We start from the raw sequence: 27,407 nt of genomic DNA, 5'->3' as shown, positions 1-27,407 counted from the left end.
CTACTGAGCCCACACCACAACTACTGAAACCTGTGCGCCTAGAGCCCGTGCTCCGCAACAAGAGAAGCCACCACAATGAGAAGCCCATGCACTGCAATGAAGAGTAGCCCCCACTCGCCACAACTAGAGAAAGCACATCAATGACGACCCAACACAGCCATAAATCAATAAATAAATAAATTTATTTTTTTAAAGTAATAAAGTGAAAAATTTTGGCCTTAAATATTAAAATGATTTGTATACAAATATCTGCTCAAGACCTACAAATGAAAAAGAGTTCATCTGTTTACCATGTACTCAGTGCAATCATGTAATAGGCTTTGGGCTAGATGTCAGAGACACAACAATGAACAAGACAAAGTTTCTACTTCCTACCCCACTGGGGTCTAGGAGAAGAGACATATATAAAACACCTAATTATTCAAATAAACATGGTAAATGTTTCAAAGGATGCTATGAGAGTATAACAAGGGAATCTAATTTATAACTGATTATGGTCAAAGAAGGTATTTCTGAGGAAATGGCATTTAGGCTGAAGCCTGAAGGATTAATGGAATTATCAAGGCAAAGAATACAAAGAGCACTGTAAGCAGAAGGAAAAGGCCAGCTTGACCAGCAAGTATGATCACAGGGTAAATGAGGTTGGAGAGGCAGATAGAGAGCTAAGTCAGGAAGACCACTCCTTTAACAGATATTAATGTGACTATATTTCAGGCAATATTCTAGGGACTGGGACACAGCAATGAATAAAACAGATAAAGATCCTACTTTCATGCAATCTACATTCTAGAGGGAAGACAGATAAACATATGTTGGGATGGGTGTTTTTAAAAAAGAAAAACAAGAGTAAAAAGGAAGTGATTGAGATAGTATTATTTTTACTAAGAGTGGTCAAGAAAGGCCTCTCTGATAGTCTTAAGTAGACACATGAATGATGAGGGGGATCAAACCCTGAAAAATCTGAGGGGAGAACATTCTTGGCAGAAAGAGCAAGTGCAAAGGCCCTGAGAAGGCAGTATGGGCTACTGATGTAGGAACAGCTTAAGATCCCACTGTAGCTGGAAACAGTGTGTAGCAAGAGGAGTGTGGGTGATGTGATCAGAGGGAAGCAGATAGGCCTCCCTACCTGATCCAGGCTTTAAGGTGTCTTGTAAGATGGGAAGAAACTGGAAGATGTTGAACAGAGAGAAATGACTTCATTTTTTATTTAAAAGGATTGACTGGATATGACAAGAGTCCAGAATGACTCCAACATTTTTAACTTGAGCAAAAAAGGGAAAATTACTGAGATAGAGACCTGGGGAAGAGAGGGCTAGGGGAGGAAAAAAATACTGGAAATACACACATTTAAAGCAAAATTAAGTTTGAAAGTATTTCTGAATTTGAAAACCTCATTTAAAGAGAAGAAATAATTAAGTCCATTAAATTAATAAAGCAGAGGAAAACAATTAATGTTCACTCTAAGGAATATTAAGTACCTTCTCAGCAGCTTCAACAGTCTTCTGTGTTTTCTTAGCAGCATATCGCTTGTGATCATAATACCTAGAAAAATATATCTTTTAATTTTAGATAAAATCTTTATTCTTTAGTTTTCTATTTATGTTATTTCTAATTTTACAGACTCACAAATCATCAAGAACAACTTTAAATACTTTTTAAAAAAGTATTTCACCTCAAAGAATATACAGTCAAAATAATGATAGTTCTTACCCTTAATACCCTAACAGATTTATTGCAGATAATATTTTGCCTAAAATTTATACTTATGGGAATTCCCTGGTGGTCCAGTGGTTAGGACTCTGTGCTTCCAATGCAGGAGGCACGGGTTCAAACACTGGTCAGGGAACTAAGACCCCACATGCCATGCAGTGTGGCAAATAAATTAAAAAAAAAAAAAAAAAAACTTAAAGTTATGACTTACTTTTTGGCATTGGCATATGCTGACAAGCTGAGATCAACATCAACAAGCAATGGCCTATTTTTCTGAGGCTTTTGCAGTTGTTTATTCTTTTGCTTTTTTTTTTTTCCTTTTGGTGGTTCGGTTTCATTTTTCTCAGTACTGATGTCACCATCAACATCATCATCTTCCTCCTCTGATAACAAGTATGGATTTCTATTAAAAATATTCAATAGTATTTCACTAATGTCAATGACATCACTTTTTTATTTTCAATTTTTTTCTCAAGGAAATTATAAATGGTTTACAGTACTTAAATAGTTGCATTATTTTAATGTAAATTAATTTTTTTCTGTATTTTCAAAGATAAATTTCCAAATAAAAAAAATTTCAATGAATACAGTGAAAAATTAAATAGCAAAATAAAGACAAACACTAACTGCTTAACTAAGAATCAAACTTACCTTAGCAGCATTGTAACATGATTTGTTTGTAGTTTTAATTCTTTGATTGCATTTGCAACAGGGTCTCCTTGAGCTTGGGCTTCTTTCACAATTAACCCAATTTCTGTCCAGTCTATCTGGTTGGCTAAAGCACTTCGAACAACCTGAATGGCTCTGTCAACTATTTGTAGGTTCATTTCTATAAGCTCTCCTTTAAGTTTGTCTATTTCCTTATGAAATAAACCAAAAACATTTGTTACAATGCCAAAGTTACCATTTTTGAAAAAGTATCTGAAAAAGCGAAACATAATACCTGAGCCTGCTGAAGAGCTTCTAATCTGTTTTCATGATCCTTTCGGACATTATCTAATTTCTTCAATGCTTGTTTTTCCTTTTGTTAACAAAACAGAGTTTTTAAAAATTAGATTTCTTCTACCTTCTGTACCTTCTCTCTTTTACCTCCTGAAACTCACTATCCCACCCCTACTTCTGCCCCCTCAATGCTGTTACCTAACTAGCTAAAGTTCCCCATAGTCCATCTCCCCAGGTCTATCCTACCCCAAAGTGTTTCATGCTCCAAAATTACCTCTCCTGACCATCTACATCCCATTCCCTATATAGGAAGGTATTTTGATTACAGGTTACATTGTATGTAAGATATGCCCTACTGCCCTTGAATTATTCAAGCAGGCAGAATTCAAGACATTTTTCCCTATGACATTAAAGTTTGGGGGAATGCATTTTTAGCATTAATTCCTAAAATAGCTTCCTTTTATTTTATTGCTGCTTTTAATTTTCTCAGCCTTATTTCTAGTATTTTACAGAGTATTCTTCTTCCTAAATTAACAACACAAAGGCTCATGGTAGTTATGTGAACTTTTATACAGTCAGCCCTCCGTACCTGCAGATACAAACCCTGCAGATATGGGAGGCTAACTATATTCACTGTACTACACCATTTTATATAAGGGACTTGAATATCCTTGGATTTTGGTACCCACAGGGGCTCCTGGAACAATCCACTGCAGACACCGAGGGATGGCTGTATAGCATTCTATCACATGGAACTTACATATTAAGGTTACTGATGTGGGGCTAATTTTGTAACACCAGTAATAGCATCACCAATTAGTGAATGTTTTGCATGCTGGATGTAATATTTAAAATATTTAAGTTATAAGAATGGTGACTATTAAAAGAACACACAGTGATTACTAAAATAATTCACGGGTATTCTGATGTACATAAAAACATGGGGTTCAATGTTACTCTTAAATATGTTTACTGACTAAAGTGCTGCCACCATGTGGCAATCACACTATGCAATTCATGTGACCCACTTGCTTTGAAATTCCGCTCTTGTTAATTTTTTTTTACAACCGAGGTGGGGAGGATACAGAGATTCACATAATTTCAAGTTTTTGCACACATATTTTAAGATTCTATGAATATTTCTGAAAAATCTAATCAAGCGTGACTTTGGCCATTTTCTAAAACTGTTCTGCAGTAAAAGCTCCCCAAACATGGTCAAATGCACTGGGAAAACAAAACACAGCATATTAAACCCTCTTTGTGGAGTCATGATACATGCAAAGCATATTAAAGGCCTAGTTCAAAAGCCCACTTTAAAAAAGAAAACAGTTTAATGATAAACAAATATATACTTATTTGTATAGAGAAAACTATTCCCTCTCCTTTGGCCTATTTAAAAATCTCCTCTTTGAAACACTATTCCCTTTACAGCAAAGTTTGAGAAGCTCTGGGTTGTTGTAGTAAAGCAAATCATACAAGGGAATAAATAACAGGCCTCCTTCCCACTGTATTTTCTGGCTTAGAGAATATTTGATATTCTAATGGAGCAAATGAGCATATATTTTTTTAAACACTGATAGTTCCCCTGGACCTTTATTAATATACCAAGAGATCAGGGCATTCCCAAACTACTTCTAAAAGGCTGCCCATTCCTGTATGAGAGCATCACCTACCCAGCAAACCACACTCAAGGCTAGCTGGTTTATATAAATGTTTTTAATAACACCATACCTGTTGTAAAGCTTTTAAATCTATTTTCTGACCTTCTATCTTGGAATAAAATTCATCTACGGCCTTATCAAAAGAAGAAAAAGACAATCAACTAGCTGGAAAAAAAACACACAAACATGGTCTCTGCTTCAACTTGCATACACAGAATTTTAGGGTCCATTTTGTTTCATAACACCACTCAAAGAACTTGAGTAGATTTCCAGTAAATATATTATATAGCTAAGCAGTCAGGAATCAAATTAAGTTCAAATCTTTGGTCCTTCATCTTGAAATAAAGAGGCAACAAACATTTCCACTAGTTTGTATCTGTAACTGCACTGGTTTTTAATGTCCAGATTCATAATGATTGTAAAGCAGAAATATTTTCAATTTCTCAATCAAAGCAAGTTGATATTAATTTAACAACTCACATCATGCTAACTGGTCAAAAAACAGAATCAGAAAACCCACCTTGTCAAATGATTCAAATTCTATGTATGGACATTGTGAATGTTGAGAAAACAAGAAAGGATGAAATTCCTCATACCTGTAAAATATATTTACCAAGAACATTAATAGGGACTTCCCTGGTGGTGCAGTGGTTAAGAATCCGCCTGCCAACGCAGGGGACATGGGTTCGATCCCTGGTCCGGGAAGATCCCACATGCCACAGAACAACTAAGCCCATGCGCCACAACTACTGAGCCTGTGCTCTGGAGCCTGCGAGACACAACTAATGAGCCCGTGTGCCACAACTACTGAAGCCCGCACGCCTAGAGCCCATGCTCCGCAACAAGAGAAGCCACTGGAATTGGAAACCCACGCACCGCCACAAAGAGTAGCCCCCACTTGCCGCAACTAGAGAAAGCCCACGCACAGCAACAAAGACCCAATGCAGCCCAAAATAAATAAATCTATTTTTAAAAAAAGAAAAAGAAAGGAACATTAATAAACACCCAAAGCAAATTGACCCATGCCTACATACTTACGTGAGTATGTCTTCGGTTGGTTTATCTACTTCTAGGCTTGGTTTTATTTCTCTTTTCTGAATGATATACCCCTACAAAAATCCAACATTAAAACTAATTTATATTCATAATTAACAGATTTACTTTCCTTGAATGATATTAATTTTATTAATTTACAAAATTATTCTAGTTATAAACAATTAGCATTTGTCTACTGATTGTATCATTTCTCAAAGTGATGTTTTTAAGACTCAGTAAGTACCATTGGAAAATACTGACTTAGGGGCCTCCCTGGTGGCGCAGTGGTTGAGAGTCCGCCTGCCGATGCAGGGGATGCGGGTTCGTGCCCCGGTCTGGGAGGATCCCATATGCCGCGGAGCGGCTGGGCCCGTGAGCCATGGCCGCTGGGCCTGCGCGTCCGGAGCCTGTGCTCCGCAACGGGAGAGGCCACAACAGTGAGAGGCCCGCATACCGCAAAAAGAAAGAAAAAAAAAAAAAATTTAGAAAATACTGACTTATTCATATGAACAAGAAAAAAACAGGGAATAAAGAAAATGAAAACTAATGATTTGATAAAGTGGTGAGATTATACATGTGCATTTTGCTTTTTTCTTTCCATTTTTCAGATGTTCTGCAACTTAGAAAAGCCAAAAGCACTTTACTTCCAGCAGAAAAATCTTTGGTTCACTTTGCCGGTAGGAAATTTTAATTCATTTTAATAACTGGGTGCAGGGTATATTTGGAGTGAATTTAGCTGTAATTAATCAGAACTTTTCCTGAACTTTTTTTGTAAGTAAAGTTATATACTTTGAATAGGGAAGAAAAACAAGATATGAGGTAACTCCGAGGATACTTAATAATTAAAAAGATGTTAATCAGTAAATTTTTGGAACGTACTGGCAAATTAAGATGTGCTTCTCTATCTAAAACCAACCTAAGGGCTTCCCTGGTGGCTCAGTGATTAAGAGTCTGCCTGCCAATGCAGGGGACACGGGTTCGTGCCCCAGTCCGGGAAGATCCCACATGCCGCGGAGCGACTGGGCCCGTGAGCCATGGCCGCTGAGCCTGTGCGTCTGGAGCCTGTGCTCCGCAATGGGAGAGACCACAACAGTGAGAGGCCCGCGTATCGCAAAAAAAATAAATAAATAAAAATTTAAAATCAACCTAAGAGGAAATATTTTCAAATTCCTCAACTTTTCAGGAGTGCCAATATTGTCTTGACTCAGTACTTTGTAGAAGATTTAAGGAACAGAAGAAAAATCAGAAACCAACAGCAATTTAAAAAAACTACCCTAGAATAAGCATATTACAGGTGTTAAGTTTCCAAATTACAACAAAAAATTTACATATACTGATCCTTCAATGAACATTTAAATTCTAAAAATCTAAGTAAAACATCAACAATATACAATAAGTATTTGTGGCGCTACCTTTCCACTGAAGTTGGATGTTGTTTTCATATACTCTTCTGCTTTCTGAAGACAAACAAGTACTTTTTCAATATCTAATAGGGGAATAAGAAAGGAAAAAAGGAGTGCCAATCAACTGTCCATAACTATTATTAAACACCTATGTAGAAAACAGAAAGTGTTTATGAAATAATACAAGTTGTTCAAGAAAATTAAATATAGTAATTTCATATTTATAATCAGTTTATTAAATAAGAATATATTTTGGCCAGCTTATTGTCCCAATAGCTTTTATTGAATCCATTTTTCCCCTCATGATATGAAAGGTACTTTGTTCATATGCTAAATTGCCATATATATTTGGGCTTGTTTCTGAATTCTTTATTCTGTGTATTCCTTCTCCCAAAACTTAACTTTTAATTACTATAGCTTCATAATACATTTTAATTTATGAAAAGATTATACTCCATCATTACTATTATTTTCCAGAGTTTTCCTGAACATATGTTTTTTATTGCACATATCAGATTCATTTAAAAAAGGAAGTGCAATAGCAAAAATAACAATAACACCTGTCGGCATTTCGAACAGGATTGCACTAAATTCATATATTTCAGAAACTAAATCATTCACTTCAAACATTCAATTTGTATTTTTAAATGCACAAAAAAATTTTACATTTGTGCATTTGTGCATCATAAAAATGATCCCTAAACCTTAAGAAGTGATATAAATCTCAAAATATAAATACCAAGAATGATTTTTTTTTCATTTTTACATGAGAATCTGCAGATAAAAATTTGTCAAAGACCAAAGCTTCCATTTTCCTTATATTTCCTCTAATTTTTTATTATCCTAATCTGGAAGTTAATTTAGGTTCCCTTAAGTAGCTACAAAAGCCTAATTCATTATAAAGTCACACCACAGCACTTACAGAATTAAAATGCATATATAATGCTACTTCTAGAAGCCCCTCAGGTTCTGAGTCTGAAGGTGAATAATTCAACTCCTTCAAGCCTTGTACCAGAGACTGTCTCAAGTGCAGTAACCCTTTCCAAAATTTAGGGGGGGGAGGGAGAATATTCTAAAATCAGAAGGTAATAACATAGGTCAAGAGATTAAATTGCATGTTACTACAGATAAAGCGTCACATTAAAGTAGGAAGTCAGGAATACCATATGGATAGAACGTTAATAGGTCAAATGTTTTTAAGTCTAGAACTACCTACTCACTTATTACTTTTTCCAGAAATAATTTTCATAGGTTTAAAAAAATGAAATAAAAATGGGCAAAACTTGTAGCATGCACACATACCTTTACTTTCAAATTTTTCATCCACTTTGACATTGCCAGAGAATCCATTTTCTATAAGACAGTGTTCAATGAGAGCTGGTCCACAGGCTATAAAAGCAGAGGATATTATTTGTAGTATTTTCCTATAAAATTTCACATTCAAAATACTAATGAATATCCCAATATAAATGATCTACTCAGTAACAGTAGCCAGTGAAAATAACAATGAGTTTACCTATTTTGAAATGTTATTAGAAATGACAGTTCAAGTATTTATAAAAATTTGAGACTACAATAAAATTGTAGAAGTCAATGCAAAAGTTATAGGAATTTAATGGAATTTAGCCACGTATAAAAAGGATTATAAACCAGGAATGAAAGGTTGGTTTAGCATCCAAAAACTGGTTGATGTAATACACCATATTAACAGAACAAAGAAATAGAAAAATCCAAACTTACAAATTTTACACATGCTATACTAATAGATGTAAAGTTTTAAAGATAACTTTTTTAATGCATTCTAAACAGTAACTCCTGTAGTAATCAATGGTACCTGCCTTCTCATATGTCCTCCCCAGATTCCTTAGTATAGGGATAAGTGATGATTTTCTCAAGTGTAAAAGTTGATTAGATTATCTTTACCCTGGTTATCAGCAGCACCTGGCAGACCCCGGAATGCCCTGAGACTCACCAATAAAAAACAAAAAGCAAAACAAAGAAAACCCAACCAAGCTAAGTGACTGTTACACCAAAAAGACAGACACTGAAAAAAACAAAATACAAAAAAAAGATTTCTTAGAAAACTACAGCTGGCGCTCAAGTGCTAGATAACATAGTTTGTTTACATAACTGTATTGCTTTTAAATAAGACGTAACATAAAGGTCAAAGTTCATATGGTATAACAAATTTCTCTTTCCTTGAAAATAAACACTTATTTACTCAAAAGATCATTTTAAACTCCTTTCTACATTTATCAAGTTGTTCTAACTTTCTACTAGAACTAGATTTCAATGTGTTACATATATTTCTAAGAAACCATATTATCTTACAAACAATTCATTGCTCTATATAGGGTTACTCACGAAGTAATGGGTTAAGAACTCTCTTCAGTAGTTCACCCTTAGGTGCACTGGCTATTATTTCAGTCAATCTGTGAAACAAAATTGACACACCCCTTACTATCTTATATTTAATAAACCCTACAGCCATATTCATGTTCACAGTACTTTCATATGCATCAATTTGCCTGATCTTCAAAATACCCTAAAATATAAGAGGAGTTAGTTCACTTTATAGGTAAAAAAAAAAAAAAAAAAAGGATCATAAAAGTAACTTATCTAAGTTTAGTAGGTTCCTGAACAGCAGACTGGGACTTGAAACCAAGTTTTCCAAGGAACATCAATACTTTTTCAACTAAGTCATACTGCTTATCGTCAGCATGCCCATATATGACATGAAAGACACATTTTTATGCAACAGTTAAATGTAGTTTGTGGAGACTGGTGATATATGGGTTTTTTAAAAAAAAATTTATTGTAGTTGATTCACAATGTTGTGTTAGTTTCAGGTGTACAGCAAAGTGAATCAGTTATACATATATCAATACATATATCCACTCTTTTTTTTTTTAGATTCTTTTCCCATATAGGCCATTACAGAGTACTGAGTAGAGTTCCCTGTGCTATATAGCATGTTCTTATTAGTTATCTATTTTACATACAGTAGTGTGTATATGTCAATCCCAATCTCCCAAATTATCCCTCCCTGGTGATATATCTTAACACCTGAAATGGCTTTACCTAATTAAACATTTAGAAAGAACTCAAGGATGCTGTAGGCCACAGTATTCCCCCCCCCAAATCAGTATCAACCTCACCTGCAAACTTGTTAGAAATGTTAAATTCCTGGGATCTACACCAGATCTACTTAAAACCTGGCGGGAGTGGGGGGATCTATATTTTACCAAGCCCTCTAGGTGATTCTGATGCATTCTAAACTTTGAAAACCACTGCTGTAGCCTATTAGCAAAGCCTTCCAGCCAGAAGAGTACACTTATAGTCAGCACCTTATCCCACCATACTCCTATTTTTTAGCTAAACCAGAATTCCTATCTCCTTTTGCGCTCTGCCAAGATATCCATTTGTCTTCTCACAGAACAGCTAATAAATTCCCCCACTTTACCAAGAAATCACAAACATCTGAAGTAACACCAAACTTAGATTAAAAAAACATACATTTGCTACTCCCAAATAAGGCTTAATTGCTTACATTTAAGCGCACACTTATGTAGTTCAAGCAGCCCAAATTTATTTTATGCAAGTAAACAAAATATTTTCTTATGTGACAGTTCTTTCATATTCTGACATATGATCTATTTTCCTATGTAATACAATAGGAAATGAGTTAATAAACAAACATGTTACCTTTCCAAGGTAAGCAAAGGTTCGGCAGCTCTAGCATGATCAACTGGATAGTGTTCACGAACAGCAAATTTAACATCATCTGACTCATCAGTTCGAAATCTTAGGATATTTAAAATTAGGTACTCATAATCTGTAAGAACAATGTTCCCCTGTAATAGAATAAAATATAATTTAATGCTTTTCCCAAATCATTCTTAAATCTTCTTAAAAATTGAGAAAGAAAATGTAGTCTCGTAAAAACCCAATCAAGGATACAGAAATGAAGTTACAAACACAAAGCATTTGAGTTGCATCTAAACAGTGCTCCTTGCGCTTGCCCAGCACAGACTATGAAATAAAATAAATCTAAACACCCCAAGTTTGAAACATAATGAAGGAATCTAGAGCAACATTAAACTCATTGCCTGGTGGTTCTGCAGAGGTCACTATTAGAAACAGAATAATCAATTAACACCTTGATGACCACCAATTGAACTTAATGTTGCACTTGGTTGAGGCAAATCTACAAACACTGTGGCTTATTAAGAAAAACAACATATATTTCAGAAGCCAAACACAGAGCTATTTATACTTTCACCTGCAATTTGTCTTTGAATAGCAATTAGTTATATGGAAAAATCAATAAAGGTCGTTATACCCTTTGACCAAGGAATTCCACACTTGGTTATGTGGCTTAGTGTAATAACTCAATAAAACCAGAAGCTACATGCTTAAACTGCATCTAACTTACAATAGAAAAAAACTGCAAACAGCCTAAATGTAAAAATTGGAGATATTGATAAATAAATTATACCAATACGACAAAATATTTAAAAGCTGTTAACTTAAGAAGACTATGTAGGACTTACCTGGTGGTGCAGTGGTTAAGAATCTGCCTGCCAATGCAGGGAACACAGGTTCGAGCCCTGGTCCGGGAAGATCCCACATGCCACAAAGCAACTAAGCCCATGTGCCACAACTACACAACTAGAGCCCGTGTGCCTAGAGCCTGTGCTCCACAACAAGAGAAGCCACCAGAATTGAGAAGCCCGCACACCGCAGTGAAGAGTAGCCCCCAACTCGATGCAACTAGAGAAAGCCTGTGCACAGCAACGAAGACCCAACACAACCAAAAATAAATAAATAAATAAAATTGATTCTTTGAAAAAAGACTATGTAAAAAGAGTAGGAAAATGTTTATAATGTTAAGTAAAAAATAGGAAGACAAAAAAATCCTGTATCCTGGGAAATAGAAGGCAAATGTATCCTGGGAAGTGGAAGGCAAACACCGGAAAAATTAGAATACTTATTAAAGAGTGAGGATTAAAAAGTCTTTTTAAAACTTAATATTGTTACATAATCTTTTCAATAAAAAATAGGCGAGAAACCTAATGAAAATAAAACTGCCCAAAAAACACAAACTTCCAAATTTATTATAGACAGTGAAGGTTGTTGTATAATTAAAATACAAAGAAGCATCCATGAAAATAAATAGTCACAAATGCCTTAGCAAGTACTCAGAAGGTGGTCCCAGAAGACGGTGGGAACAGCCCCAATCTCATGAGGAATAACAGGCTGCAAGATAATGTTCACTAGATGGGGCCACCATTCACCTTGATCACAAATATACAGGCATACCTTGACGTTATTGCAGGTTTGGTTCCAGACCACCAAAATAAAGCAAATATTTCAATAAAGCAAGTAACACGAATTTTTTGGTTTCCCAGTGCATATAAAAGTTATGTTTACACTATATTGTAATGTTTAATAATATAATGTACTGCGATCTATTGAAAGTCAGCCCTCGACACAAGGGTTTGAAAAGATAAAAATATAAAAAGAAAAAAAAAGAAATAAAAAGAAAAAAAAAGAAAAAATAATATAATGTAAAATATAATGTATCATAACACAATGTATAATATAGTGTATAAAGATAATAATATACTTTAAAAAACAAGGTACGTACCTTAATTTAAAAGTACTTTATTGTTAAGAACTGCTAACCGGGCTTCCCTGGTGGTGCAGTGGTTGAGGGTCCGCCTGCCGATGCAGGGGATACGGGTTCGTGCCCCGGTCTGGGAAGATCCCACATGCCGCGGAGAGGCTGGGCCCGTGAGCCATGGCCGCTGGGCCTGTGCGTCCGGAGCCTGTGCTCCGCAATGGGGGAGGCCACAGCAGTGAGAGGCCCGCGTACAGCAAAAAAAAAAAAAAAGAACTGCTAACCATCATCTGAGGTTTCAGTGAGTTGTTGGTAGTAACATTAAAGATCACTGATCACAGATAACCATAAAAATACAATAGTAGGGCTTCCCTGGTGGCGCAGTGGTTGAGAGTCCGCCTGCCGATGCAGGGGACACGGGTTCGTGCCCCGGTCCGGGAAGATCCCACATGCCGCGGAGCAGCTGGGCCCGTGAGCCATGGCCGCTGAGTCTGCGCGTCCGGAGCCTGTGCTCCGCAATGCGAGAGGCCACAGCAGTGAGAGGCCCGCGTACCACAAAAAAAAAAAAAAAAAAAAATACAATAGTAATGAAAAAGTTTGAAATATTGTAAGAATTTAAAAAATGTGACAGAGACATAATGTGAGCAAATGCTGTTGGAAAAATGGCACTGACAGCAAAAAATTACTTGATGCAGGACTGCCACAAACCTTCGATTCGTAAAAAACGCAGTATATGAGAAGCATAAAGCAAAGCTCAGTAAAATGAGGAATGCCTGTAGATAACCTGAAGTTACTAGGTGTTGAAAGAGTAGGACCTACTGCTAAAGGTTCTAACTTCAAAGAAATCATGCATTTAGAAATTTAAACATTTAACTTAAAGAACAGAAATGTTAACTGGAGAAGGAAAGTAGGAGTCTTAGATAGAAGTCCGTATAGTGTCTGATTGGTTCATAAAGGTGTGACTTGAAAAACAGACCTGGCCATAGGACCTGGCACATAGAAAGTGCTCAATAAATGTTTGTTGAATCAAATTGTGCAGTTATCAAGAACATCTGGAAGATTCCAGTAAGGCAGTTACTTCCCTCAGAGGGCTTTCTTTAAACCAAGGTTTCCCAAAAGTATTCTGTTAAGATGGTTTCCACTACTCCCATTAAAAAGAAAAAAATTCTGTGATCTAGTAAGTTTTGGAAATTCTATGTAACATATCCTTCCCTAGGGGATGTATACATCACACGATCATATTAAAGGCACTGGTAAGTCCTAGAGTTAAAAAAAAATATTTACCTTATTTATCCTCAAGGTTCTTCAAATTTTTATGACTAGGGGAACCATTTTTCTAGGCTATTATCATATGGAAGTGGTGTCGAGGAACTTACTTGGGGAAATACTGCACTTGTCTCTGATGTACTCAATAATCCATTTTCTAATCTTACTTTCTCCAGAGTCTTTCTTACTGGAAACTTCTTTTCACAAATTAATAAACTGACTTTCTTAAGTGAGTCTGAATAGCAACAGCCTCTTTACGCAACGTCTGATCAACTCTAGATAAACCATACATCAAAATTCCAGACATGAAGGCTAGAATCTCAGACCCTGGAATAAAGAGAGGAGAGAGCAATCTTCAAGATCTACCGTAAGAATCAACCAACATACTTCCCTTAAATACCACAGTGAGTACTGAAAGTTCCCAAGCACATACTCTCATATATAAATCCTGAATATCTATTCCAAACTCATCACTAAGTGGACCTCTGGAACCTAGACAGTACACATGCCAATTGCACAGAGCCTTCAAAACAGAAAGACCCTAAATGCAAGGGGCTATCCTGGATTGAATTCTGTTCTATCCTGGAACAGAAAAAAGAACATGAGTAGAAAAACTGGTGAAACCCAAATAAAGTCTGTAGTTTAATTAGCAGTAATGTACCAATGTGAATTTCTCAGTTTTGACAAAGGTACCATGGTTATATAAGATGTTAACATTAGGGCCTCCCTGGTGGCGCAGTGGTTGAGAGTCCGCCTGCAGATGCAGGGGATACGGGTTCGTGCCCCGATCTGGGAGGATCCCATATGCCGCGGAGCGGCTGGGCCCGTGAGCCATGGCCGCTGGGCCTGCGCATCCGGAGCCTGTGCTCCGCAACGGGAGAGGCCACAGCAGTGAGAGGCCCGCATACCACAAAAAGAAAAAAAAAAAAAAAAAAAGATGTTAACATTAAGAGAAACTAAGTGAAGGGTATACAGGAATTTTCTTTATTATCTTTGCAACTTTTCTACAAATCTAGTATTACTATAAAAAATTATTTAAATTTTTAAATGATAATAAAGACTTTTTATTCTGTGGAAAGAAATTTTACATCATTAAGTGCTAAGTTTAAATTGAAAAAGGAAAAAAAGAAAAAAAAGGAAAGGCCCATGTCTGATATATAACTTAAACTTCACATTGAGTTAAACCTAAGGCAGCCTGCAATTAGCTACATTCTAGAGATTTCTCCCCCCCAATGAAAAAAACCTTCTCTTGTTTTTTAATTGGGGTGGGCGGGAGTGGGGGAAAGGAATCATAAATAGGACACCAAACATAACAGTGGTTACTTTGGGATGAGGAACTGGTTGGGCCAGGGGTGATAAGACATTCAATTTTAATTCTACAAACTTTTCTATATACTGAGAATGTATTTGTGTACTACTTGTATAAACATTTTTAATTTAAATGGTAGTCTAGATAATTCTAACTATTGTCCTACTGAGAAAAAGAAAAACTGGACAAGATACAAAGCAAGTCTCTTAAGAAACAAAAAAATGCAAACAGGCAGTAAACATTTATAGGATCAAAATCTAGGAGAGGAAAACTCAGAAAGGTGAGCTCCACACTTAGAGCTACTTCTTCCCTAGGATCATTTATCTAACAGTTAAGAATCAGCTGGGCCTCCCTGGTGGCGCAAGGGCCTCCCTGGTGGCGCAAGTGGTTGAGAGTCCGCCTGCCGATGCAGGGGATGCGGGTTCGTGCCCCGGTCTGGGAGGATCCCATATGCCGCGGAGCGGCTGGGCCCGTGAGCCATGGCCGCTGAGCCTGCGCGTCCGGAGCCTGCGCGTCCGGAGCCTGTGCTCCGCAACGGGGGAGGCCACAACAGTGAGAGGCCCGCATACCGCAAAAAAAAAAAAAAAAAAAAAAAAAAGAATCAGCTGACAGGCTGGGAAGCTGAGCGTGAATTTTGATAGGCTCACAGGACAACTAAGGAGAATAAAAATTTGAGTTCAGGGTCCAAGTGAAAGGGGTAGGGGCTAAGGGGATTTATCCCTGATAAGTTCAGCTATGAATACTGACCCCAAAAGGCTGCATCCCAGGAGGAGTGAACTGGAAATTTTCCAGCTTTCCCACACCCAGCTCCTAATCAATTCAATTCTTGATTGGAGTAAGGTAATATGGGATTACTTGTGTCCTTAGCTACCTGTCTAAAGCAAATATCCTCTCTAAAGGAAGATAACATCGTTCCAGGTCTCACGATTTATCTATTACTTTTCCTACTCAGTGCCTGGCACACGATAAAGTAACCAGGCATGGGAGGAGACAATACAATGTAATTATAGTTAAAAGAACAACAGACTATAAAACAGACATCAGAGGAATCAGATAATAGAGCAATTACAAATGATTCCAAATGATTCTTGCCTGATAGCAATAAAATTAGTGAATTGGAAGATAGATCGAAAGAAAATATGACTGAATTTTCCCATACTGATGAAAAACACCAACTCACAGATTCTAGAAGCACTGTGAACCCCAGAAGGTAATTACAAAGGAAAATCAACTAGACATACAGCAAACTACTGAAAATCAAAGACAAAGAGAAAAAAATTTAAAGCACCCAGATAAAAAGGAGAGATTACCTTCAAAGGAGCAACAGTATGACTGACACTGGTTTCAACAGAAACAGTGGTCACCAGAAAACAATATACTATTTTTATAACTGCCAAAAAGTTATTCAACTAATTAATGAGAGAACTAGATGACAAAACTGGTTCTAAGAGAAATGAAGTAAGTGGACTACTTAGAGTGGGTGAGAAAAGAATGATTGTGTAAGATTGCCAATTTAGGGCAATAAAACTGCAACCTCTGGGGATATCTTTTCTCTGGACAGAGATAATTTGAATCTCTACTAGATGAAATTAATTTTCATTGCTATCAGGCAAGAATTATTTGTATTGCTATCAGTTTTCTATAAATTAAAGTCCACCCTTAACGAGTTGTAAAAGAGCCTAATCAAGAGTAAATAGCAGGGTCTTCCCTGGTGGCACAGTGGTTAAGAATCTGCCTGCCAATTCAGGGGACATGGATTCGATCCCTGGTCCAGGAAGATTCAACATGCCGTGGAGCAACTAAGCCTGCGAGCCACAACTACTGAGCCCGTGTGCTGCAACTACCGAAGCCCTCACGCCTAGAGCCTGCGCTCCGCAACAAGAGAAGCCATCACAATGAGAAGCCTGCCCACCGCAAGGAACAGCAGTCCCCGCTCGCTGCACCTAGAGGAAGCCCATGCGCAGCAACAAAGACCCAACGCAGCCAAAAAAAAAAAAAAAAACCATCCCTAGAATCCCCAGGAGTGCTGGCTAGACAACACTAGACAACACCTGGCAGGATACTAAAATGACATTTTGTCCTTTTTGTCTCTTTTCAAATTTTGGATAATTTTTAACAGTCTCCTCTCATGATTACAACATCTCAAATTATTTTTGATTACACATATACACAGAAAAAGCTACTTTGTTTCTTGGACTGATTTATTTACACAAGTGCAGCAAGAAATGTTAACTAATATATATAAACCTCCTTAAACTATAGACAGCAAATCTAGAGCCACATGGTATCAAGCAGTTACTGAAGCCTTAATAATCACTGCTGCCTGAAGAATTCATAAGAAATTTGGAATTATATCTTCAATAGTCTCTATTATTCCAGAGACTTAAAAATTACTATTTGCTTCTAACTCAAAGCTATGGAAACCAAAAAAAGAAAAGAAAAAATCACTACTGGTTTTGTCTGTGGTGCACCTATAAATGTAAGTAAATTCTTCTCTATGTGAAGTCACGCAAATCTACAAGAAGTGACCTTCCTTACTTCCTGCAGGCTAGGATCCTATATATATGCCACAGATAAGGTACAAGACTAGGTTCTCAGGAGGGCTTTGTGGACACTGGCTTTACATATGAAGTATAACCTTTTTTCCTTAGTGGTGAGCTTTTCACACCTAACTGAATGAGATTTATTCTCAAATGTGACAGACACTCTAGGTTTGACCTTGGCTACACAATCAATTTGCCTAATTGTAACCTGGTAAAAAGGACAAATTCTTCTTGAACCTATGTAAATAGACACATTGTCTTGAGCAGTAAAACAATCTCAGTAAAAGGCAAGTGTTCCTAAATTCTAAGGGACCAAAGAGAGCAGACTACCATTTAAAGAATGTATCACTCCAACTAGCACTAGTATAGTTACTAAGTTACACGTCAGAAGGGCTTTATCATAGAACTATCATAAAAATAATATCAACAACATTCTGAAAAAAATAACCACAATCAGATTCTCCCCAGTTTATTCAGTCCTGTGTAATCAATTCTGATTGTCCTAGATCATAGGTTAACACTCTATTTTCATGAAGGCATCTGCTTCTAGACTAAAAAGAATCTTAAAAATCCTAACTTGGCATCCCTGATACAGTCTGGCATCTGTCCAAGCAATATTAGCTCAGACAATATGAGTCTATTATTTAAGAGCAGGGGTCAGCAAAATTTTCCCATAAAAGGCAAGATAATAAATATTTTAGGGTTTGTGGGCCACATATGGTTTCTGTTGCATATTCTTCTTTCTTTTTATTTTTTTATTTTTATTTATTTATTTTTTTTTTCCTTTTTGCGGTATGCGGGCCTCTCACTGTTGTGGCCTCTCCCGTTGCGGAGCACAGGCTCCGGATGCGCAGGCCCAGCGGCCATGGCTCACGGGCCCAGCCGCTCCGCGGCATATGGGATCCTCCCAGATCGGGGCACGAACCCGTATCCCCTGCATCGGCAGGCGGACTCTCAACCACTGCGCCACCAGAGAGGCCCTCTTCTTTCTTTTTAAAGAGCTCTTTTAAAATGTATTGTAAAAACCATTCTTAAACTCACAGGCTTTACAAAAAGGGGGCCAAAGGCTGTAAGTTTATCAACTCCTACTTAAGACTATCTGGTATGTCCTTTTCAGCAAGGTTCTGAGACTGCCTTCTTTGTTAAAGACCCAATTTATAATGACAAAATTATGGAGATGGAACAAATTAGTAGTTGCCAGGGTGCAGGGATGGGAGGAAGAGGGGTGGGTGTTATTACAAAGGGGTACCACAAGGAAGATCTCTGTGGTAATGGAAGAATTCTGTATCTTGATTGCAGTGGTTACATGAATCTACAAACATGGTGAAATGCATTGAATTATATGCATACATTGTACCAATACTGATTTCTTGATTTTGTTATTGTAATATAATTATGTAAGATGTAACAACTGAGGGGAACTGGGTGAAGGGTACACCAGACCTCTCTGTTCTATCTTTCCAACTTCCTGTGAATCTATAATCATTTCAAAACAAAAAAGGTTTTAAAAAGGTTATCATACAAATTTTTTTTTAAATTGACCACTACCTGAGACCACATACAAAAATCAATTCCAGGAGAGCAGCCACTGCAGCTGTAGCTGCTGCTGCCTGCAGGGGAGGGGGTCAGAAAGATGGGTAAAGGAATTAGTGGCAAAGAGAAGTGCATAAACAATTAAAGACAAGTGCAAGGATCAGCAGGTGGTCTCACGGTCCCGGTTCCACATCCAGGTCAATAACTAATACAGGTATGTCCACTTCTGATAGTTCACTAAAGTGCACACTTATAATGTATGTGTCATATATCTAACAAAAACCTTAAAATGATTAAAAGCATGTGGTAAAAAACATTGATAAGAAAGAAAAAAAACAAACAGCTCAATATTATTTTTAAAAATTACACATTCTATTATTCGGGTCTCCCTTAATTATTTAACCAACCTCTTATTCAAGGAAATTTAGTTTTGAATAATGGAGTCGCTTGGAGTCTAGCTGGAAGTGAAAAAGTCCACACATGAGGAACAACTAGGGACCAATTTCCACTTAAGAGCTGTGATAAGTCCAGCCCAAGTGACTCATGCAAGAAATAAATGGGAACATTTAAGAGATGACAGTCACACCTACTTGAGAATGGACTTGAGGATATGGGGAGGGGGAAGGGTAAGCTGTGACAAAGCGAAAGAGAGGCATGGACATATATACACTACCAAACGTAAGGTAGATAGCTAGTGGGAAGCAGCCGCATAGCACAGGGAGATCAGCTCGGTGCTTTGTGACCGCCTGGAGGGGTGGGATAGGGAGGGTGGGAGGGAGGGAGATGCAAGAGGGAAGGAATGTGGGAACAGATGTATATGTATGACTGATTCACTTTGTTATAAAGTAGAAACTAATAATAAAAAAAAAAGAGATGACAGTCACAGAGAAATGGAGAAAAAGCAAAAAACAACAAAAAAACAAAGACATTTAGCTTCTTTCCAAGTTTTAACTATTATAAACACTATAAAGACTATGGTATGGTCCTTCCTGAGCACTTGCCTCAAACGTTTCTTATGATAAATTGCTAGAAGTGGAATTCCTGCGTCAAAGGTTACACACATAAACTTTAAAAATCATGTTATATACTGTCAAACAATCTTCCAAAAATAATGTTCTAATCTACCCTTGCTCTCGTACATCTTTTTTTTTTTTTAATTCTCTCCCCCCTTTTTTTTTTTTGGCCACGCTGCACAGCTTGCAGTATCTCAGTTCCCTGACCGAGGACTGAACCCAGGCCACGGCAGTGAAAGCCCAGAATCCTAACCACTAGGTCACCAGGGAATTCCCTGTACAGTCTTGATAATACTGGTTATTGTCAAACTTTCCAACCATTTATATATTGACAGAGAAAGAAAAAAAGGGGAGGAAGAAAAATATCATTTTTACCTTTCAGTAATTTGTTAATTTATACAGTATTCATGCTTTCATAAGCCATTTGTATTATTCTTTTTTGAATTGTGTAGTCAAGCACTTTACCCATTTTTCCACTTGAACCGTTTGTGAAAACTACATATTAGGATTATGAGAATTTTATTTACCATACAAGTTAAAATATTTTTCCCCAGTTTTTCACTTTTGATATATATATCAATAGTTCATGGTGTTTTCTGCCTTACACAGTTAAATTGCCTTACACAGCTTTAAAATTAAGCAGTCATATCTATCAATATTTGTTTTCACTGTTAGGCTTAAAAGTCTTTTTCATCCCAAATTCATATATCTTAATCCATATTTTCACCTAGTACTTCTATGGTTCCACTTTTTATATTTAAATTTTTGATGCAAATGGAATTTATTTTGCTGTAGATAGTTCATGAAACATTTCCAAGATAGAACAGGTAACTAAATGGAAGGATTAAGAGGCAAGAAGCAAGAATGGTGAAGCCATCAGTAGTCTTCCTCTTATGACTGATGACACTGAAAACATGGCAACGTCCCTGAGTCTCAACTGCAGTCTTATTTATGACAAAACTATTTGACAATTTGCTGGTTGTACCACTCTAGTCCTGAAATGTAAAGTAGTAGATAATTTCTTCAGTTCTCGGATGTTCGTCTCCTCCATTCAAACACTTTTTTTTTTTTTTTTTTTTTGCGGTATGCGGGCCTCTCACTGTTGTGGCCTCTCCCGTTGCGGAGCACAGGCTCCAGACGCGCAGGCCCAGCGGCCATGGTTCACGGGCCCAGCCGCTCCGCGGCATGTGGGATCTTCCCAGACCAGGGCACGAACCCGTATCCCCTGCATCGGCAGGCGGACTCTCAACCACTGCGCCACCAGGGAGGCCCCAAACACTGTTTTATTATTGTTTTTGTTCTTTTTCATTTTTTTTTTTTTCTGGCCACGCCACATGGCATACAGGATCTTAGTTCCCAGACCAGGGATTAAACCTGCGCCCCCTGCAGTGGAAGCATAGAGTCTTAACCACTGGACCACCAGGGAAGTCCCTCAAATGCTATTTTAAATGGCTACGGTCTGCCTAAATTCTGGCCTCCAGATAAAAAGGAAGATTAATGGAAAATCACATTTTATTTTTGTTGCACTTTATTATCCTAGTGTATCAATGGCCTTTGAGAAGAAAAAAATGTTCCCTGCCCATGTTTTACAGCACTATCACATGAATAATTAACAATATAATAATTCTCCTCACCCCATCCCCCAAATTTAACTTACCCTGTCATAGAGCTCAATGATTAAGTGATAAGCAGCTTCATCACTTCCAAATTGAAAATCTACAATTCTATCCACACCAAGCTGTTTTGCACTGACTAATCTCCGACTCTTCAAATGTTTTCGGCACTAGCAAGAAAGAGAAGAAAAAAGGCATTTATATAGTAAAAGCGAATTCCTAGTCATTCGGTATTGGTTTATAATTAAGTTTCTTTTTTTCATTTCCATCAAGAATAACATCTTAAGACTAACAGATAAAACAGTATAGTCAAAATTAAAACTTACAGAATCATAATCAGAGGAAACACATTTTATTTCAGACAACTCTGACTGCTAACTCTGAAACAGTATTTTATATCCAATTTTTAAGTAGACAATAAGAGACCTATAGCGAAGTTTACGTTGTTGCTTTACACCACTGCTAAATAAATCCGTTCTTATTCTGAGGACCTCACATAAAGCTGTAACTATTTTTTAAGCCTCTTTCTACTGAAATTTTTTAAGTATCCCAAATTTCCTTTCGTGTGTTTGTGTTGAAGATTAACTAGTGGTTTCCACTAATCTTTCACTTCAAATACAAATTCTGAACCAGGAGCTGATTGGAATTCTATAAATTAGTCCTCCAACTTACAACCAATTACCCTCTATTCCCACAAACTTTATTAATAAAACCCAAACAGAACTTTTGTGGTACTAACTCCAGGCTTTTGAACAACCTAGCTCAAATCCAAATGTAGTAACTCCTATCCTTTATCAAATCCCATTCTTCTTATCCCTAGTCATAATGTTCTTATTCTTACAAACAATTAAAATTAACATGTTAAACCCAAAGACAATTTACTTGGTAAATACCTACTGTTTTATATTACATGTACAAATATTTAAGTATGACATGGACCAAAAACAAGACTACTCTGTAGCTCCTAAAAAAAATTTTTTACAATTGTTTCTAAATGTGAATTTGAAAGATCCCTTAGTCAAGACCAGAAAGAAAGAATGCTTTCTTTTCTTCAAGCCTCAAATCCAAAACAAATTTTACAGAGAATTTAAACTAAAACCATCTTAAAGAAAAAGGAGAAGAAGAAGAATATACAGGTCATTCTTCAAATTAATGCCAATTCTTTCATAACTAAGAGGAGTTCTTCTCCAGATCTATAGTTCAAATTGACTAAAATTCTCATTTTATGTATTCAGGCAGAATTATATACTCACATATATTCAGGCAGATGTAAGACTTTTCAACCTTCATAGAATAATCTCTCCCTCCTAAATTCAATAGTTCCCATTTAAAAGTGGCCTATATTAATTTTGATTTAAACAGTGACCTACATTCAGGGCTGTCTTTAAATCTCCAGGTGAAAATCATAATCAATTCCCCCAGTAATATTTTGAGAAAAATAAAGTTAAAATGAAGATAAAAGGCATCCTTGAATGGAACAGAAGTCCACACCACAGAATGGTGAAAAAGGGAAAATTATCATGAGTATAGATGGACATATAATACATATGTAAAACTTGTTTTTTCTTTATTTCCCTACTAGCAGCTTGGTGAAAACAAGCTTCTGTCAGTGCCACAAAGCTACAGCTGGCATCCCCAAATGTGAGAATTAGGAACAATCACTGTGATTTACCATGTACTAAACATGACCCTGCCTGTGACATACAACAGTAGCAGCTCTTTTAGTTATTTATAAAGTACTTAACATTGTCTGCTCCATTGGAGAGAATTTTTATACACATTTAGATTGACATGTACACCTAACTCATTAAATTCTAAGTTTTTTTTTTTTTTTTTTTTTTGAGTGTCTGACCTCCTATTGATGTAGCCTCGTTTGGGGATGTTTACACAGTCCCAGTATCATATATCTTATTATCTGTTATATCATATGTAAAACTGAAACAATATTAGTTCTTCATATGCAAGTTATTAAACAACTTAAATGAAGTATGCATTATTCTTTGAAAAGTACTATACAAATATAAAGTGTCATTATTATTAAGGACAATCCCCAAAATAGAACCATTTTGGGTTACTATTAAGTAAATTAAACTTTTAAGAATTTGATAATTTTGTGACAGGCCTTGTGATTTGGGAAACACTTACCTAACGTGTAATCCAAAACAGATTCTAAGTTGCTGGGGATAAGGATCTTCTCTGTAAAGCCTCTAATGAAATAACACAATGCCAAAACAAATAAATTTCTGAAGGAAAGTGAGGAGGAGAGGAAGAAGGAAATTAATACATATGGAGCCCTATTATGTGTCAGGCATTGTGTTAGGTGCTTTACATGTAACTTCAATTAATCCTCACCAATAACCCCATGAGGGAGGCATTATCTACATTTCACATTTAAAGAAACAAGTTCCAAGAGGTTAAGTAAAATTTCCAGGTTATAAAATTATTCAGCAGCAACACCATTAATTCAAAGTTAGGTATATCTGACTCTAATGTCTTTCCTCTGCATCATGAGCTTTTCAGTGTATCTCTTGTGTCAATAAGCGAAAGGGTAATACATCCACAAATGCGGGATCTCATTTTAATAGTAAAAACAAAAGTGAAAAGTAAAAAGATATGGTTGGTAGCATACTAATGTCACTGAGTATTCCAACAAAATACAGATTGGTAGCTGAAAAGTGAGCTGTGGAAGACAAGGCTAGGGAAGGAGGGAGGAGGGCAGATTACAGAAAGCCAAGAATGCTGGGGTATAGGATATGGATTCAGCAATTAGAGAATAATAAAACGTGGGAAAACTAATGAAAATGATGCTTTAGAAAAATCACTGTTGGTCTAATACAGAATTGTTTTGATAGTGAGAAGAGTAGTAGAGTTAAATGGCTATAATGTCCAGCATTATAAAAGCTTGAATTTGAACGCTAACTGTGGGAACATAAAGATGTGGCACACAAAGTGGCGTGAAGGGTAAAAGGGAGAAGTTAATAAACATCACCTTTATTCATCCAGTATCTATCAACTACTCTATTTTATCTCTATTTTATTTATAACAGTGAAGAAAAACCCATTTATAATTTCAATTGTTAGTGACCAATCTCAGGGCCTTAAAATTTAGCTTCAAGTATAACTTAAAACTTACCTTCATGGCAAAACTAGACGGCATCATATTCTTAGGCCATTCAAATTCTGTTGTGTGAATTCGTATGCCAGATTCAAGTAAAAGTGTAGCTTTAAAGTCTGGTCTGTAGAAGAAAAAAGTCAAAACTTTTTTAGGGCAGCACTAACTCAGGTTAAAAAAAACAAACAAGGGCCTCCCTGGTGGCGCAGTGGTTGAGAGTCCGCCTGCCGATGCAGGGGATACGGGTTCGTGCCCCGGTCTGGAAGGATCCCATATGCCGCGGAGCGGCTGGGCCCGTGAACCATGGCCGCTGGGCCTGCGCATCCGGAGCCTGTGCTCCGCAACGGGAGAGGCCACAACAGTGAGAGGCCCGCATACCGCAAAAAGGAAAAAAAAAAAAAAAAAAAAAAAAAAAAAAACAAACAAGCTCATATTTAATTATACAAAAGATAAAACAAGCCTATAAAATGCTCTTACTTTTGAAGACGAATAAGATACGTCTTATAAAAAAACAAACAAGGGCCTCCCTGGTGGCGCAAGTGGTTGAGAGTCCGCCTGCCGATGCAGGGGATACGGGTTCGTGCCCCGGTCTGGGAGGATCCCATATGCCGCGGAGCGGCTGGGCCCGTGAGCCATGGCCGCTGAGCCTGCGCGTCCGGAGCCTGTGCTCCGCAACGGGGGAGGCCACAACAGTGAGAGGCCCGCATACCGCAAAAAAAAAAAAAAAAAAAAAAAAAAACAAGCTCATACTTAATTATACAAAAGATAAAACAAGCCTATAAAATGCTCTTACTTTTGAAGACGAATAAGATACGTCTTATTATCCACATCGTAAACATTGTTTACTCTCATTCCTAGCAAGCTGCAAAGAGAAAGGAAACATGTAACAAATCATGCTACCATTTGAAACATAAAACTTCACACAATTTAAAGCTGTAGGCGTAAGTAGAGACAGCGAAAGTGGGGATCTTTGACTTTAAAGATACGGAGTCAACCAGTGTGCAGTCTGAAGGCCATTAGACACTGAGCCCAAACCTTGAGTGTAACTATTTAAGACAAAAGTGGTCTATCAGCTCTAGGAACACTATACAATGCCTTGAGTCTTTTAAATGATCCAATAAATATTTTAGGAAATACAGTAAAATCTAACCCACTTAATTATAAAAGAAAATATGTAAACGAGGCCCTGAGAAATATGACAAAGCTCACACAGCTGAATAATAGAAAGCAGATTAGAATGCAGACCTCAGGCCAAATCTGTTACCTCCGGCTCAAAAGGCGATGCTGCCTTTCTTTGCGGTGAGGAGGAGCGTCTAACAAACCAAGCTGAAAACCTCTGAAGCAAATGACTACACTGGGTCCTCCACCTGGCGTCTCGTCTTTTACTAAACGTTTGCTGCCAGACCCGGGCGACTCAGGCCGACAGGCCGAGAGCCCCGCCAAAGCCGGACGCAAGACCTGGCGAGACGAGCAGCCCACGAGAGCGGGGAGTGGGGCACGCGACCGCCGGGGTCCCCCCTGTATCCTGAGGGCCACGGAAAGATGTCACGCGCTCGCCCACTCAGGCCTAGCCAGGTCCACAGAAGAACAGGACCGGGGGGACCCAGGGGAAACATAAGGCCGTTCTTGTTTCCACGGTGGGGCCATGGCCTCTGCCTCCTGCACCACCCGCACGAGCCTGGTCACCCGTCATACAGTACCGGGCATTCAGCTCCGCGAGTACCGCGCGGAGGTCAACGGTGCTAAAGCGGGTCTTCATGGCGAGGCTTGAGAGTCTCTACCGCAATTTCCTCCACCGCCGGCCTGACTCAACACCGCTACTCTTATGCGCAGGCGCACTTGGCGGATCTACGGCCGCGCAGAAGACCCAATATTCCTTGAAACGAGCTGCTTTTAGTCACTTTTGTGCCGTGTTCGGCTGTCAAGTCCGTCGTCAGCTCCCTTTTCGTTGTACCAAAACAATTCGAAATAGATCCAAACTATTCTCTTGAAACTTCATTCCTTCCTGGAAAGCTTATGGACTAGGCCGGTTTCTTTGCTCCCTTGCGTTTCGGGACTCAAGCCAGCCTCCACAGTGACCCCTGCGGGTCATAACAATTTACAAGAAGCGCACTGGGAGGATTTCCCCAGGTGGGGCTCTGCGTACAGGAGCAACGACCCCTTTCCCTGACGTGTACAGTGTTGAAATTTAACGAAGTGGACTATTTCATACACCCTACATTTGCCCTCAATGATCAAAGCAGATCAACCCTCAAAAAGGAGTTCCTATTCTGATTTCTTGCTCTCCGAAGAGCATTTTGTGGTGTATTGTGGGATTCTCATCCAGTCTAGGTATTGGGATCCCCTGGGCTCAGCATAGTACCTGGTATACAATAGGGGCTCCATAAATGCTTGGCAACCTGAATATTCAATTGTTTCGCTAGGTAATGGTGAAGTAAGATTAAAAATAAAAATAAGACAATATTGCCCCGCCAAAGGAATTCACGATGCAGTGGAAAATCAGTCGTGCAAGAATGTAAACATGGTACTTATTGTTGTGATATATACGTGGGAAGAAAGCCTATTTTAAGATAAGAACTCAAAAGAGACCGGGTCTCGCTATGTTGCCCAGGCTGGAGTGCAGTGGCTATTCACAGGCGCGATC

The 27,407-nt window shown here is 37.7% G+C and overlaps 1 protein-coding gene across 1 annotated transcript in view; it reads right to left on the bottom strand.

The window, feature by feature from the left end:
* Positions 1-26,603, bottom strand: part of NEMF (nuclear export mediator factor) — a 55,544-nt gene extending 28,941 nt beyond the window's left edge. The window contains exons 1-15 of the mRNA XM_060096258.1: positions 26,464-26,603; positions 25,557-25,625; positions 24,785-24,887; positions 21,696-21,821; positions 10,457-10,605; positions 9,116-9,183; positions 8,054-8,140; positions 6,761-6,834; positions 5,352-5,422; positions 4,834-4,909; positions 4,384-4,446; positions 2,654-2,731; positions 2,362-2,570; positions 1,922-2,113; positions 1,479-1,542 (exon numbers count right to left, since the gene is read on the bottom strand). Coding sequence (XP_059952241.1) covers positions 1,479-1,542; positions 1,922-2,113; positions 2,362-2,570; positions 2,654-2,731; positions 4,384-4,446; positions 4,834-4,909; positions 5,352-5,422; positions 6,761-6,834; positions 8,054-8,140; positions 9,116-9,183; positions 10,457-10,605; positions 21,696-21,821; positions 24,785-24,887; positions 25,557-25,625; positions 26,464-26,522 — 1,488 coding nt within the window. The 5' untranslated portion in view covers positions 26,523-26,603. The remainder of the gene's footprint in view (positions 1-1,478; positions 1,543-1,921; positions 2,114-2,361; positions 2,571-2,653; positions 2,732-4,383; positions 4,447-4,833; positions 4,910-5,351; positions 5,423-6,760; positions 6,835-8,053; positions 8,141-9,115; positions 9,184-10,456; positions 10,606-21,695; positions 21,822-24,784; positions 24,888-25,556; positions 25,626-26,463) is intronic.
* Between the last annotated feature and the right edge of the window lie 804 nt (positions 26,604-27,407).

The sequence above is a fragment of the Mesoplodon densirostris genome, chromosome 4 (assembly GCF_025265405.1).
Source record: "Mesoplodon densirostris isolate mMesDen1 chromosome 4, mMesDen1 primary haplotype, whole genome shotgun sequence".
NCBI lineage: Eukaryota > Metazoa > Chordata > Mammalia > Artiodactyla > Ziphiidae > Mesoplodon > Mesoplodon densirostris.
Note: the sequence above shows the minus strand (reverse complement) of the source record. Positions and strands in the feature narration are given on the sequence as shown.